This window comes from Psammomys obesus, unplaced genomic scaffold (genome assembly GCF_907164565.1).
Source record: "Psammomys obesus unplaced genomic scaffold, mPsaObe1.curated_primary_1811, whole genome shotgun sequence".
Lineage (NCBI taxonomy): Eukaryota > Metazoa > Chordata > Mammalia > Rodentia > Muridae > Psammomys > Psammomys obesus.
In genome coordinates this window covers 591,960-608,694 of record NW_026590675.1, presented here as the reverse complement: position 1 = coordinate 608,694, position 16,735 = coordinate 591,960, and the positions used below count along the sequence as shown (strand labels likewise).

At 37.2% G+C, this 16,735-nt stretch overlaps 1 protein-coding gene across 1 annotated transcript in view; it reads right to left on the bottom strand.

Moving 5' to 3' along the window:
* The window catches only part of Pola1 (DNA polymerase alpha 1, catalytic subunit), a 297,318-nt gene that overhangs the window by 151,457 nt on the left and 129,126 nt on the right, over nt 1-16,735 (bottom strand). The window contains exons 31-32 of the mRNA XM_055608252.1: nt 15,417-15,548; nt 9,348-9,522 (exon numbers count right to left, since the gene is read on the bottom strand). Of these exons, the coding sequence (XP_055464227.1) occupies nt 9,348-9,522; nt 15,417-15,548 (307 nt within the window). The remainder of the gene's footprint in view (nt 1-9,347; nt 9,523-15,416; nt 15,549-16,735) is intronic.

The window sequence follows — 16,735 nt, the reverse complement described above, 5'->3', positions numbered from 1 at the left end:
GCCGCACACACATAAAAGTAAATTTAAATCATTTTTTATATTAAAAGAAATAGCAGAGCTGGCTCGCAAAATCTCGACTGCAACAAATTCCTAATGGGCAAAAATCATGACTTCAACTCAAAATGTTTTTAATGTCTTAATGCTACACCTGAGTATGACTTTTAAATTAAAAAAGAATATGTACAGGCTTTGTAAACCTTAAATTAAATACTTGGGACCAAAAGTGGTCAGAGTACAGATCTAAAATTTTATCATATTTGCATATACATAACAAGATTCCTTGGGGATGGGACCACAGTCTAAACACAAAATTCTTTTATATTTCATATAATCCTTGCATAAATAGCCTAAACATAATTTTATGCAATACTTTCACTATGCATACATTTTGACTATGACCTTTCACAGGAGAGCAGTTGTGCCATAAAGTCAGTTTTTTTGTTGTTTGTTTATCTGTTGTTGTTTAGGAAAAGAGTAGGTCAGGAACTATTACATCATTCAAAGTAGGTGGCTGGGTACCATCATGCAGCTAGTTCCAAAAGGCTTCTGACTGGAGCATTTCAGATTAAGGATGCTCAATCTACATACTAGTCCAGAAAAACTTTAATACCTTTATTCCTTCATTTAAACCTGGTACTATATAGAATACTTTATGCTAATAAAATGTGGAAAACAAAACATGAAAAACTAAATAACACCAATGATTACCTAGCTCTCTCTCTCTCTCTCTCTCTCTCTCTCTCTCTCTCTCTCACACACACACACACACACCCACACACCCACACACACACACCCTTTACTCTTCCAAATAGATGCAAACAGGGTTCAAGTTGTCCATTCTGGTAACTTATATTTTTAATAAGTTAGTAATTAACTACTTCCTCTTTCTGATTTTGTTCAAACTGTATATTTTAGCAATAAAATAAGTTTCAACATTTGACAGCAAAGAGGAATAACAACTTATCACTTACTTTAACCCTTCCTGTTTTACTTATATATGTATCTTTAATACAGTTTAGGTACCTTAGCATGATGCATTCAGTCTTCTCATTTACTACGTTTTAGCAACATTTTTATACTGCTGAGAGCTAATCCCTGACATCTCACGTGATGGGCAGTTATTCTACCACTGAGGTTTACAGACAACACTATTTTTTGTTTTGTGTTTATGGTTTACTGTTTTCTTGAGATAGGGTTCATGGCAGTTTGAATAAGAATGGCCTCCCATAGGCTCATATGTTTGAGTATTTGATCCCAAGTTGTTGGAACTATTCAAAAAGGATAAGCATGGCCTGAGGCTTCCAAAGATTTACACCATTCTCAGTATGCTCTCTGCCTCCTGCTTGTGGATCAATATGTGAGCTCTCAGCTGCTGCTCCAGCTGCCTGCCACCAAGCCTTTGTTCTGCCATCATAGACTCTAACCCTTTTAAGCCACAAGTCCAATTAAACTAAGTTGACTTAGTCATAGTGTCTTATCATAGCAACAGAAAATTAACTAAGACAGGCTCTCGATATGTATAACCCAGGCTGGCTTTAAGCTTATGATTCTCCTGCCTTAGCTTCCAGAGTGGTAGGATTACAGAAGTATGCCACCACACCCAGCACAAGCAACATAATTTCCATTGTCATTTGGGGCATACTTGATTTAAATGATTTTAAAGCAATAAGCCAAACATAAACAATTTAAGAAATCTTTGTTTTTTCAGAAGTTCTAAGTGTTAACAAAGCTGAGATTATTAGTTCCTACTCCAGTGAGTTTTCTAAAATGTTCTGATCTGCTTCAAAATTCTTAGAAGCTTCACTGCTTACACATTACAAGAACAGCATCAGTGTTGATTATCAGGGTCATGAGTTACTGAGAGGAAAACTCTTATATCACTGACCAACTGATCCCCTTAAGAAGCTACTTGCCATCAATTCCCTCCAAGTTCTAAGAGGGTAGTGGAGATAGCAGCTGTGATATCATGGGATACACCTGTGGAGATACTGGCATACAGCCTATTTTGATAATGCACGAAATATCTCAATGTTAATAAATTCTTCCATGAAGACACCAGGTAAGTGTTCTCTGCTTCCCATAATTTTGATAACCTTTTATTTTATATCTTTTGGGAATAGGCTGTCATGTCTATTAGACATCCTTCCAACAGTGAGATCAACTAATAATCACTTGGCCCAAACTCAACTAAAGAACCCATAGCTCTGTCTAACCTTCTATCCTTTACAAAGCCTGTCATGATGCTGGGCACAACAGGCATGACATTAATCTGTTCAATGAATACAAAAGCAGATGGATGAGGGACTTGGGACAGAATCTGAGTATGTAAGAAGAGGTTCTTATCACCTGTCAATATGTGAAGATTGAAAATTATGGCCACATATAGATGCTCCTATAAGTGCTTAATCATGAAAAAAGACAAATCTTTTGACAAACTAATACTTGAGGCACCTGCAAGTGGCATCACTGTCTTAGCACATGTATTTCATTCTATCCCTCCCTTTATATTTTTTAAGCTATATTTATTTCCTCAAGAATGCCCAAAGCACTCCCAAATATTGCTTACCCTCTATTGCACTTTTTTTTTAGAAAAGTACTGGGCCTTGTCAATTCATAAAAAACTATCATCTGCAAGGAGTGGCATGCACCATTTATTTTATTTTACTGAGACAAGGTCTTGTTATGGAACCCAGGCTGGACTAGAACACCCAGCAATCCTTCTGCTTCTGCCTTCCCATTGCTAGGATTTTACAGGTATGCATCACATTGTCTAGGAAGTAACATTTTACAAAGGAGAGCTTTGCTCTCAAATTTAATTCAGGAACACAAATCAAGTGCATTCTGTCTTGTCTTAAGCAATATTTTCAAAAATGAAATTTTCAATTCACATTCATCAAATATCAGTAATTTCTCAGGACCAATAAGAAAACTACCCAGGTAAATAATCCTTAAATTCTAGCATTGACTATAAACCAATGTACTTTATAGATGCTGTAAAACTCATTACTCACTGAAGAAAAAGATTAATATAATTCTAAGTACTATTATGTACTATATAAAAATTATAGAAAGATGAAATTGTAGAATGAATTTTACACTACACTTATCACTAGTCTGGTTTTCAAAGAACTGGAGACTATTTGAATGTTTGAGCATATTTTGAGTACTTCATCCATTGAATATAGAGAGCCTTCATTACAGCTAGAAAAAGAAGGAAAAGCCTACAGTCTGGAGAACAAAAGCTAAGAGTTCCAAGTTTTAGTGACCATGTTTCCCATAGGGCTATTGTATAAGAAGAGTAATACTATATATGTTTTTCCTATTCACAGATAGAAAAGAATAAAATTTTACTTTAAGTCCAATATCAATAATCTTGCATGGGTTTCAGAAAAAAAAGATACAAAATTTATAGTGGGATAATGAGAACCTTTAGTTATCAGAGAGAACAAATTATTCTCTTTCAATTCAACAGACATATCTACTCATTTAATAGACTATCTTCTTTCTTCTTTTTTCACTAAAATAGCCTCAGCATATAGAACAACTAGCCATGCAACATGCCATCAAACAGACTTTAGGAGGCATCTTGATGGGAGAAAAATAGAAAATGTCCAAAGTGAAGCCACATGATAAAACCAACACTTGATGCTTGCCTTTCACTTCAAGGAATGTAGCATAAAAGCATTATAAAAAGAAAAAAAGGTGGTTGAAAATATACTTGCTCTCAACCAAAAAGATTTAAAAATGAAAAAAAATCATGAACTTAATAATTTTCCTAAATGAAATTATACCATTATTTCTGATTTCTTTGTACTAAGTAAAAGGGCAAAGTATCAAACTTCACTAAAGTTTCAACACTGTTATACATTTCATTAATCAAAGATAAAAACTACATTAAAAGCAAGAGAATTATTTTATGTCTGTGATTAGGCAGTTGGAGGGCTTTTATTTTATGTATACATTTGTACACTTCAACTTATTTAACAGTGTCGGTTCACGAACTGCAGTTTTTTTACATAAAGAAAACAGATTTAGAGATTTGAAAATAAATTACAGTAATTTTCTGCCTACAGCTTGTACCTCTTAGAAACCTCAGAACTCCTCATACTCCCTTTACTTTGCCACTACTTCCACATTTCCTCCCCGTTCCTGTCTAAAACCACAAACTACAAGAGAACTGGTAATGGGGGGCTCAAAGCCCCAAGTGAACAGCCACGTTAATTTTTCATGTAGAATGGAGAAATAAAGGGTGCCAATAGAAACACAGTTCCTTAAGAGGAAAGAAGTAAATGCCTACTGATGTCTGCCTAGCGAACTCAATGTTTCCTGCAGACCTTCACGGTAGATACTTATTAATATAGAACCCCACATGAAAAAAAAAGAGGGAATAATAAAAGGATCAAAGATATATTACTGGTAGGGCTAGTAGTGGAGAGGATGGTGGCGACACAACTGACAAAAACTTCACACACTGTTGTTCTAAAAGCTATTATCAAGAGGCCAAGAGAAGAAAAGTAGCTTGGAATGAGAGAATTGCAGCAGTTTCTCCATGGCTCAAGATGTAGGCCTTCCATTGACTTCAATCAGCAATATGTCATGAAGAAGGGGATACCATAGAACTGTGTTTGCACCATCTCTGTTGTACCCAGAGAACTTCCTGATGATGAAGTAGGAATGATGGGTACATGATGGGACATGTTCAAGACTGAGAGATGTCCTCCATAGATTGAGATCACTAGATGAGAGTAATGAAAGATATCACATGAAACCTCTACAATTGGTATTCATTCATTAATCTGCCAGTAGGCATTTGCAAATAACTTAATTAAACTGGATTTATAAAGTAGCCACAGTTCTGACAGCGTATAGTTAAAACTTCACAAAAAAAAAAAAAAAGAAAAGAAAAGAAAAGAAACAGTTTAAAAAAGACCTGCCCACTACAGAGGCTTGAGGTCTATGGTAAAGTGTGCACTTTGCATAGCCAAGTCCCTGATTTTTGAGCCTCAGCAGCCAGAAAAATATTTCTGTTCCTTTGTAGTCTTAATTATCTTCAGAATCAATAAAATTCATCTAGTTCCCTCCAAATATAACCAGTCTTGACATACCAAGTGACTCGCAGAACTATCCATACAGGAAGGCTTCATGACCCTTTACTGTCCAACTCTTTTTTTTTTTTAAGATTTATTATTATTTTTACATTATTCTGTCTGTGTGCATAACTATATGTTAGAAGAGGATACGAAATCCCCTTGTAGATGGTTGTAAGCCACTGTGTGGTTGCTGGGAGTTGAACTCAGTGTCCAGCTCTTTTGATGGAAGTCAATGTTGTGGACATTCCTTCTGTTAAATGGTATTCATTTTTATTTTTAATTACAATTAATTCACTTTGTATTGCGACTGTAGTCCCCTCCCTCATCTCCTCGCAGTCCCACCTCTCCTCTCTCTTCCACCCTATGGCCTTCTTCGAGTCCACTGTTAGGGGAGGTCCTCCTCCTCTACCATCTGACCCTAGCCTATCACGTCTCATCAAGACTTACCTTATCATCTTTCTCTGTGGCCTAGTAAGGCCACACTGCCAGGGGGAGGTGATCAAACACCAGGCAATGAAGTTCATGCTAGTGACTGCCCCTACTCCTCTGACTAAGGAACCCACATGGAGCCTGAGTTGCCCATGGGCTACATCTGAGCAGGGGGCTAGGTCCTCTCTATGCATGGTCCTTGGTGGATTGATCAGTCTCTGGCAACCCTGAGCCCAGACTTTTTGGCTCTGTTGGTCCCCTTGTGGAGCTCCTGTCCCCTCCAGTTTATTCCCCCTTCTTCTATAAAGAGTCCCTATACTCTACCCAAAGACCTGTCCCATCCAGGGCTTTCTATCTCCCTCTTCTTCCATAAGATTCCCCACACTCTGCCCAAAGTTTGATTATGAGTCTCAACACCTGCTTCAATACACTGCTGGGTAAAGTCAGAGACCCTCTATGGAAGGCTCCTGTTCTGTTCCCTGTCTTCTCCTGCTTCCAATATCTATCATGTTTGCCTTTCTGAACGAGGATTAAGCATCTTCCCTAGGGTCCTCCTTGTTGTTTCGCTTCTTTAGGACTATAGATTTTAGTATGTTTACCTTATATTGTAAGGCTAATATCCACTTATAAGTGAGTATATACCATGTGTGTCTTTCTGCTTCTGGGTTACCTCACTCAGGATAAAATTTTCTAGTTCCCACCATTTGCCTGAAAATTTCATGATTTGTTTTTAATTGCTGAGGAGTATTCCATTGTGTAAATGTACTGCAATTTCTGCATCCATTCCTCAGTTGAGGGTCATTTAGGTCGTTTCCAGATTCTAATGAACATAGTTGATCAAATGTCCTTGTATGCTTGAGCATCTTTCTGATATAATGCCCAGGAGTAGTACAAATGGTGCCGGTCTAACTAGAGGTCTACATGTGGAAAAATGCAAACAGATCCATATTTATCACCCTGCACAAAAGTAATGTCCAAGTGGATCAAAGACCTCAACATAAAACCAGACACACTAAATCTGCTAGAAGAAAAAGTGGGGAAGAGGCTAGAATTCATTGGCAGAGGAGAAAACTTCTTGAACAGAACACCAACAGCACAGCCTCTAAGATCAACAACCAATAAATGGGACCTCATGAAACTGAAAAGCAAAGGACACTGTCAACAGAACAAAATGACAGCCTATAGACTGGGAAAGGATCTTTACCAACCTTATATCTGACAGAGAACAAATATCCAGAATATATAAAGACCTCAAGAAGTTAAACGCCAACAAACCAAGTAATCTAATTAAAAAATAGTGTACAGAGCTAAACAGAGATTTCTCAATAGAGGAATATCGAATGGCAGAGAAACACTTAAAGAAATGTTCAATATCATTAGACATCTGTGAAAGGTAAATCAAAATGACCCCGAGATTCCACCTCACAACCATCAGAATGGCTAAGATCAAAAACTTAAGGGACAAAACATGCTGGACAGGATGTGGAGAAAGGGGAACCCTCCTCCATTGCTGGTGGGAATATAACCTTATACAACCACTTTAGAAATCAATCTGGTGCTTTCTCAGAAAATTAGGAATAGCGCTACCTCAAGATCCAGCTATACCACTCCTGGGTATTCATTCTTAAGAAAGGACTTTTCCATGTGCCTTCCCTTTCATTTGGGGGCCACTGCAAGACCCAAACTCACAGAATGATAAGACAGTTTACCTGTGTATCAGGTTATTTCTTGCATAGCAAGAGGAAAAACTAGAAGGACTAATAAAAAAAAACTAGATTTGCAGTCAGGCAGTGGTAGCATACTCTTTTAATCCCAGTACTTGGGAGGCAGAGGCAGGAGGATCTCCAAGTTCAAGAGTACAGCCAGGGCTACACAGAGAAACTCTGTCTAAAAAAACCAAACCAAACAAACAAACAAACTAGATTTGCTATGAAGTTTCAGAGGGAATGTGGAGGCACAGAAACAAAGTTGAGAGGGCATGAAAATGAAGCCCCTTATGTTTGCATATCTTCAGCACCTCACTCCTGGAAAAGACCATCTTTCCCAACCTCTTTCTTAGAGCTATGCTATTTACTTCTAAGAAGCAAGGTTAGCATAGTGGTCAGGAGTACAACCTTTATTTAGAGTTATATAGAGCTGAGTCAAAATCTAACTACAGCCCCATACTGATTAATTATATAATAAAACTAACTTAGCCTCCTCTCATGAGCTTCCTATTCCATATAACGAAGCTAATGCAACATGCCTAAATGAGGCTGTCACAACGACTGAATAAAATATGGAAAGTACTGATCACAGCAAACAGAGTAAGCACTCAATGTATAACAGAAAAAAATGACACTAAAAATCATGCATTTATAGTCTACTCCTCCCAGCTGACGACGTATAAACATCATCAAATACAACTCAACTCGGAGAATACATTATATGATTATTTTGGTAGCAAAATTTTATCTTCCTAATTATGTTTTGCTTAGGCAAATGTCAAAAGTGAGTTTCCACTTCCAGATCAGACACTGATGGGATAGTAGGGATGGGGGTGGTAAGGCTGATCTCAGAAACACATTCAACAGGGGAAGGAAGGAATATATGTGATTTGATAATGAGCTTTGGAAAATCCAATGACATTCCACAAAGACATACTGAATACTATATATGCATAAAACTTGTGGACTGAAAAACGGACATATTTACACAGGAGCCTGAAAGTAGGGCGGCAGGTGGCAATGCCACCATGTGCTGAGCCCTCTCTCTGCCCCAAGCCCTGTGCTAAGCATCACACAGATATATCATCTCTCTCAGAGCAATTATATTCTATCACCCACACACACAAACACACAAAAAAAAAATCAACGTGCAGACCAATGTTTAGAGGCTTGTTACTATCAAACCAGGTCCCAATGATGCCACTGTCCTGTGACACTCTAGCTGGACACTTTAGTTAAAGTGAGGGAAGACTTTTGCAACAAATAGAGAGAAAATGAATAACTTATTACTAAGAGAACATGGAATGCACAGAGTAGCAATAAAATTAGACTGGAGTTAGAAAACTAGTTTAAAACTGTCAGCACTAAAGCCAATGAGATGTTAGCAGCATTAGTGGACTTGATTTATGGAGAACGAGGTACCATCTAAGCACTTTATTAAGCAGTACTTTAAAAACATGATAGAATAGAGTAGGGACCTTAAAAGCAACATAACTATGTTCTTCTCACCCAGAAGTAAAATGAGGGATGTTTAAGAAACAGATTTTAAAGCAACGACAGCAATAATAATAACATAGCAAAGAGATGAAACTTTAAAAAAAAATATCAAACAGGCATTGAAGTCTCAAGGTTAACTGCCATCTCCTGGGATGATGACAAATTAGGAACTGGCCAATTTCAAGGTAGTAACAGTGAGTCTAATTTTAGAACAATTTAAAGTAAAACAATAAAGTAAAAACTAAATTTGTTATTTAGTTGCATTTATAACAAAATGCCTTTAGATAGACAAGATGAATAAAAATTCAAAATATCATTAACCTCCTTATAAATGGAAGGTCACTACACCTTTAGGGCTGTGAGTCCCATGACTAAACTAGTAAAAAAATTCTTTCTTCTCTCAGCACTCACTTAGTATCACCTGTAGAGCAGGCACAGATTTTGAAAGATTACAAGTATGTGGCACTCACATTCTGATGGGAGAAATGAATCAAACAATTATAAAAATCAACGAAGAAGTAACAGACACAATCTAGCATCTACAAGCAGGGATCCTAACAGAGGCAGGACGACTATACCTATCACTCTGACCTTATGAGGGCTATCATGTGTCTGGGACACTTACCTAGCCATAAAGCAATGAGCACAGCATCAATTCCATCGATTGGGTCACAGATCCGAGTCACAACAGGATGGATCTGCTGTGCCAAGTAGTATTGTGTGTCGATGGATAGATTGTCCTGTTTCTGCAACTGCTCAGGCGCATAGGCCCTCTGAGTTGCAGGGAGGTTCGACCCATCCTAAAAGGAGACATGGTATAGGGAACGTTGTGAGCAATTCAATCACACATAAACTTCTTAATCAAATAGGATAAAAGTTTAAATTCTATGGGCTTAGTTCCAAACACCAAGAAGTCTTGCCCTGTTAAAAATCTCACATGTACCCTAGAGTAGGAAGACCAAGGCCTCAATCTTATCCAATGCCTGAGAATGTAAATCCACTGTGTTCTTTTCTGTCAGGATATGAAACCAGCAAGATGACACTAACTAATTATATAATTCTGCCATATCATAAAAACACATTGAAAAGACTAATGACAATTAGTCTACTCAGAAACAGTTTTAAAGGCATGATAATAAAAGAATAAATAACAGTCTTTTTTATTTCATTAATGCAGTAACTTCTTGGCACAATTTCAGCCAAAGAAGCATGCGTCCTGTCCAACTGTGTGCCAAAATAAATCCTTTGTCTTTTGTTTCTTTCAGGTATTTTATCATGGTAGCAAGAAAAGTAACTAATCTACTGAGAAAGCAGCAGTACTCAAAAGTCAAATAACTGACCAGTAGAAAGGGAATTATTCTGCACTGTTAAGTTGGCTCCTCCACAAGCAAATGAAGGTAGGCTAGACACCCTTTTCAAGGGCTACTTCTTTTATACTATAAAATTAAAGTTCTGAGAGTCTATGCAATTAGCCCACATACAACTCTGTAGTGATGTTGCTGTCATCTGTGAATCAAAAAGTCATCATTCTACTGAACCAACATCCAATGACTCGCTTAACTCTTCCTCTCGACTGAAACAACAAAATTTAATATTCAGAATAGTAAACTAAGTATTCATAGTGTTCGGTGCTCTGCAAAACTGATGATAATGTGAATACTATTCTTTCACTCCTGCCACAGTCTTTTCTCAACTCGGCATCCAGCTGCAAAACAGAGGCAACTTTCTACATCATGGTCTTTACCAAAGACCCAAGGCAGGGCATTCCTTCTCAACTTATGTTCCTGATAGAAACAGAATATATCTGTCTTTCAACTAGGTTCTACCTGGTCTAAGGTATAATGAAATTCCTGAAAGAAAATAAGCCTCTTGTTAAAATTTGTCTGTACATATTTCACAACACAATAAAGAAAAATTAGTCAGAGTTAATCAGGCTTAATCATGTCCTTTAAGAAACCTGAATTTTAAGGTAAAAATAAGGCAATATTTGCTAGCTGAGAGTTTGAAATTAATCATCAAACTGTGTCAACATATGTGTTATACTCATACTGCCTTTCAGTACCAGGAACCTGGTCACCCTATAGAACTGTAGTTTTGTTGTTGTTGAGCTGAATCTTTTCTTTCATGATTGTTTTTGTTGCTGTTTAGGCTGATCTTATGCTGTTCTAGGCTGACTTCTAGCCCAGCGCTGTATCAAAGGATAACCCTGAACTACTACTGATTTTCCTCTTTCCACCTTCCAAGAGCTGAGTTTGCAAGCATGCACTACTACATTCAGCAAATTCAATCATTTTTTAATGGTTACTTAAAGGCAAATTTGTAGAAATGAACATTTTTTTAAGGGAAGAGGTAAGGTGCTTCCCTAGCATGCACATGGTCCTAAGTTTTATCCCAAGAACTGCAAAAAAAAAAAAAAAAAAAAAAAAAAAAAAACCAACAACAACAAAACAAGTGCTTGAGTTACTTTCCAGTATGTCACTAGAAGTTATCAAAAAGGAATATTTGTATGTATTTTTAAAGAGCAGTTGCAAATTTCTCAGCATTCTTTCTACTTAAAGCATTATAACTCTAAATAGCTTGTAGCTAAGAGTGTCCCCAAACTATCTCCTACTGTATTTTTAAAATCTAAGGTCAAACAAAATAAATATCACAACTAGTTAGTTAACAGGTTTTAAAACCTGTACGGGGAAAAAAAAACATTTAGGCTCTCATGAAAGAAATATTACTCAAAGGTCTAGTTCTTAAACTGACCAAGATGCCAAGAACATGTGACACATAGACTTGTCACATATACCTTTAAGGAAGCAAAGCTGGTCTTTCTTGAGGTGTCCATGTAGCGACTCATGAATTTTAGGAATAACAAGATGCTCTAAATCACCGTTAATGGGAAACTAATGGTAGAAAAATCCAAGTGGTTGACCAAGGGTCCCCTTAAAGAAATTATGTCAAAGGTACACCTTACAACAATTATGACTAATGAAAAATAAGTAATCATGGGTTTAAACTTAGTAGACAAGAGGCTGAGAAGACGGATTAGCCATTAGGCACACTTGTGGTGATTGCAGAGGACTGAGATTTAGTTCCCAGCATCTACATGGCAGCTCACAACAGTCTGTAACTACAGTTCAAGGGGATCTGTTGCCCTCTTCTGGGGTCCACAGATTCCAAGCACACATGTGTTCCACATACATACATACATACAGGCAAAAAACTCATACACAATTAACAACACAAATTTTTAAGTTATGAGTAGGTTACCATGTTCTACGTGTAAAGTATTAGATAAAAGGGAACCTGCTTGATAGGCTATTCTGAGAGGATAACTTGGCCTAGGGCAACAAACAATCTTCTTAAAAATTTGTCACCATATATTTTTAAAAACTTTTTCTAAATATTATGCTATGAAACTTGAAAGAAAAAGAGACAGACAGCTTTGGCTAGCAAACATGATGTAGGATGGACCTGTCCCATTGAGAGGAACAATGGCAAATTAAAATCTTATGCACTTTCGTGGAACATGCTAAGAACAATAAGTTAATAAAAACAAACAAGTTGTACTTTAAAAGAAGAACCAGATTTAGTAGGTGGAAAATTGCTAAAAGTGATGTTAAACTGGGTTTATTCTACTATAGTAGCAGGAGCATTTTAAGGAATTATATTTTAATCAAAACAAGAATAAGAACAAATATTTTGACATTGGGGAATATAAATTTGACTTTTAAATACATCTATTATACTATTTTATACATAAGCAAATGCCTCCATTCCAGTTTTAAACAGAATATAACTGTCTTGATTTCATCATTAGATATTATTTCACTAAACCTGTATTTATTCTTCAAAGTTGTAAGGTGCCATCTTTTCTTGTCATTAATCATCTAAAAGCTTTCTGACATATGTGAAGACATAAGTGAAAAAAAAATCTAGCCTATTTACCAAAATCTTTATTTGCATAATTTTAAATTGTTTTTTGGAGATGAGACTTGTCAGAAGCAATATGCAAAGCACATTAAGGATTAGAGCAAGCTAGACATTTCCTGAACGAATTAGCGTTCTCTAACACTTAATCACGGGTAACCCTAGGAGGGAGATAGAGTCAAGTGTTGATTCCTGTCCATGTACTTATCATTCTTATGTACATCATCTACATTATGTGGCAGATATTACATTAAAAAACTATCTTTTGATTTTCATGAAACCCTATGCTTTTAAAATACACTGGCTGAGTTTTAGCAAAGATCAATTGTATAAGAATGAGCTTTTTTATTAAATTATATATATTTTTCTATTAATTACAGTTTATTCACTTTGTATCCCAGCTGTAGCCCCCTCCTTCATTCCCTCCCAATCACACCCTCCCTCCCTCATATCCTCCCATGCCCCTCTCCAAGTCCACTAATGGGGGAGGACCTCCTCCCCTTCCATCTGACCCTAGCCTATCAGGTCTCATCAGGACTGGCTCCATTATCCAATGTGGCCTGGCAAGGCTGCTCCCCACTCAAGGGAAGGTTGTCAAAGAGTCAGACACTGAGTTCATGTCAGAGAGAATCCCTGTTCCCCTTACTAGGGTACCCACTTGGATACTGAACTGCCATGGTTACATCTGAGCAGGGGGTCTAGATTATATCCATACATGGTCCTTGGTTGGAGTTATCAGGCTCAGAAAAGACCCCGGGGCCCAGATTTTTTTGGTCCTGTTGCTCTCCTTGTGGAATTCCTGACCCCTCTAGGTCTTACAATCTCTCTCTTCTTTCCTAAGATTCCCTGCACTCTGCCCTAAGTTTGGTTATGAGTCTCAGCATCTGCTTTGATACACTGCTGGGTAGTCTTTCAGAGTCCCTCTGTGATAGGCTCCTGTCCTGTTTCCAGTTTTCTCCTTCTTCCAATGTCCATCGCGTTTTTCTTTCTGAGTGAGAACTGATCATCTTACCCAGGGTCCTCCTTCTTGCTTAACTTCTTTAGGTATGTTTATCCTATATTATATGTCTATATTATATCCTATATTATATATCCACTTATGAGTATATACTGTGTGTGTCTTTCTGCTCTAGTATACCTCACTCAGATGATCTTTTCTAGTTCCCATCATTTGTCTGCAAATTTCATGATTTTCTTGTTTTTAATTGAGCTTTAAGTTTTATCTAAACACTTTACTGTAATAATGCATTATGACTCTTATAAAAAACACTTTTACACAGAAGAATTATGTCCTGGAGGTAAGTAGATCATACAATAGTAATTTTAAAAAACTTGAACTTGAGACAGGCCTATGACTGACTTCTTTTTGCATACAGTAAGAAAAGGTTAATATTCCCTTCTTCCAACTGGAGTCAAGCGCTTTCAGAGAAAAAAAATCCTGACGTCCTGCTCTGCCCTACTATTCCTCACCCTGTCAGTGACATGCCACTCACAATAAAACTAGTTAGGTCTTTTAAAATGTATTTTAAAAGTCTACAGTTTTCTTAGAGGTGTTTTACAAAATAGGGAAAAGAAAAACATAGGTAGGAGAGAGCCTGTAGAAAAGGGGAAGTGAGTTGAGTCGAAAAACTAACTAAAACATTTCTATTTGCTTTCATAGAGTATATTTTCGGACCTTCTAGCTTTCTCCATATAACTGTGCATTTAATATTATTTCAAGCAATTAGTTTGATAAACTAAGAAAACAAAGCATTTATTCCATTATTCTACTGACTCATCATAATGAAAACTGCAACAAAAGGAACAATTAAAAACAACAACCTACTACTGTTGCTGGACATACCACCAAAAGTACATACACGTCTTTCTTTTATCATTTTGTATTGCTGGGGATCACATATACTAAGCAAGTGGTTAAACACTAAGCTACAATCCCAGCCTACAACACACTTTCACAGAAGTTAATTTAGGGTTGAAACAGTAGTAACTGTTATAAAACTCTCAGAAAAATAATTTCAATGATTTCCAAAAGCTACTTTGAATTTTTTTTTTGTAAAATTTGTAATGAAACATTATAGAACTTTTTTTTTAAAGACCTGAAAGCTAGGCAAACTAAACCATCTCTTTAAAGGACCAGTTACTTGGAAGACTACTATTAAGTAACATAATGTGGCAATCTGGATTTGTCTCAAGACTCCTGTATGTAGACCAGTGGTTTATGTTCATAACACATAATCGTTCATGTGTGCACATGTATGTGGAGGACAGGTAGTCATAAATGACCTGCTTAATCAGTTTATCTTATATTTTCTTTGTATTTTATGTGTACATATGCTTTGTCTGTGTGTATGGTCTGTGCACCACATGTGTACCTGGTGCCTGAGGAGGCCAGAAGAGGGTGCAGATCTCCTGGGACTGGAGTTACAAGCAGTTGTGAGCTGCCATATGGGTGCTAGGAATTGAACCCAGATCCTTGGTAGCAGCAGCCAGTGCTCTTGACTGCTGAGCCTCTTGTCCAGTGCTCTTTTTAAAAAAAAAAAAAAAAAAAAAAAAAAAAAAAAAAAAAAAAACAAGGTCTTTCCATGAATGTCAACAAGCTCTGAGGATCTGCATTCTCCCACCCTCTAGCACTACAGTTACAAACACAAGCCACTCTTCCTGCCCATTTTTGTGAGTGCTGGGGATCTGAGCTTACTGCAAACACTTTATCTAGTAAGCCATCTTCCCAGCCAAAGATTCTTAGGGAGCACAGTCTTATAAAATAGAAACATTTTACCTGACAGATGACATAGGACACTGTATCTCCAGCTTTCACCTTCCTGCCTCCTTGAGAATTTATCCACAGGGCAACATGCACATGAGGTAGGCTTTTTTTATCAGGGTAATCCTGGGGGTCCTTTGTCAATGCCTAAAAGACAAAAAAAAATAGCAACAAAATTAATACCAATAAATTTTAAAACAAACCTTTATATACATATATACATCAAACATATTTTTGCCAGAATCACAAATGATTAAAACACAAAATTGACAATGTATGCATGAAAAAAGGGCCACAGAATCTTCCAACAGTCCATCCTCAAGGTTTCCCTTTCCATCAATTAGAACTGGCATAACCCCATACAAGCCTAAAAAAATGTAAGTTCATGGGTATAGCCACATAATATTTGAATACTTAAAAAATCAACACTAAATAATAGAGATCTGAAAAAATATAGATCCAGTACTCTATGAAACCTTAATTTTCTTCTCATGTTTGTAGTTTTAGCAACTGATTAGTTAGGATTGGAGAATAACAACTACTCTGACTTAATGATCTGTTTCTCAAAGGCTTCTCTGACTAAATAAATCTCCAATACACCACAGCACTGAATTTACTCTGAATGTAACTAAGCAATGAATTTGTAACAGAAAGTGCAAACAACAAAAGCAGAAACAGCACCAGGCAGGAGAAAGTTACTTTCTAACAATGCTATTTGTACTGATGACATAGAAGGAAAACTGTCAAACTGTTAATGCCTTAAAACTAGGAATACCAGCATCTGCTTTGACACACTGCTGGGTAAAGTCTTTCAGAGGACCTCTGTAGTAAGCCTGTTTCCTGTTTTCTCCTTCTTCCAAGATCCACAAGGAGAGCAACAGAACCAAAAAAAATCTGGACACAGGGGTCTTTTCTACGACTGATACTCCAACCAAGGACCATGCATGGAGATAACCTAGAACCCCTGCTCAGATGTAGCCCATGGCAGCTCAGTATCCAAGTGGGTTCTCTAGTAACGGGTATAGGGACTGTCTGACATGATCTCAGTGGCTGGTTCTTTGATCACCACCCCTTGAGGGGCAGAGGGTGGGAGCAGAGCAGCCTTGCCAGGCCACAGAGGAAGGGGATACAGCCAGTCCTGATGAGACCTGATAAGCTAGGGTCAGAAAGGGAGGAGGACCTCCCCCATCAGTGGACTTGGAGGGGGGCATGGGAAGAGATGAGGGAGAGAGGGTGATTGGTAGGAAATGAGGGAGGGGGCTACAGCTGGGATACAAATTGAATAAACTGTAATTAATATAAAAATAAAAATTAAAAAATATGAATCCCAAGTT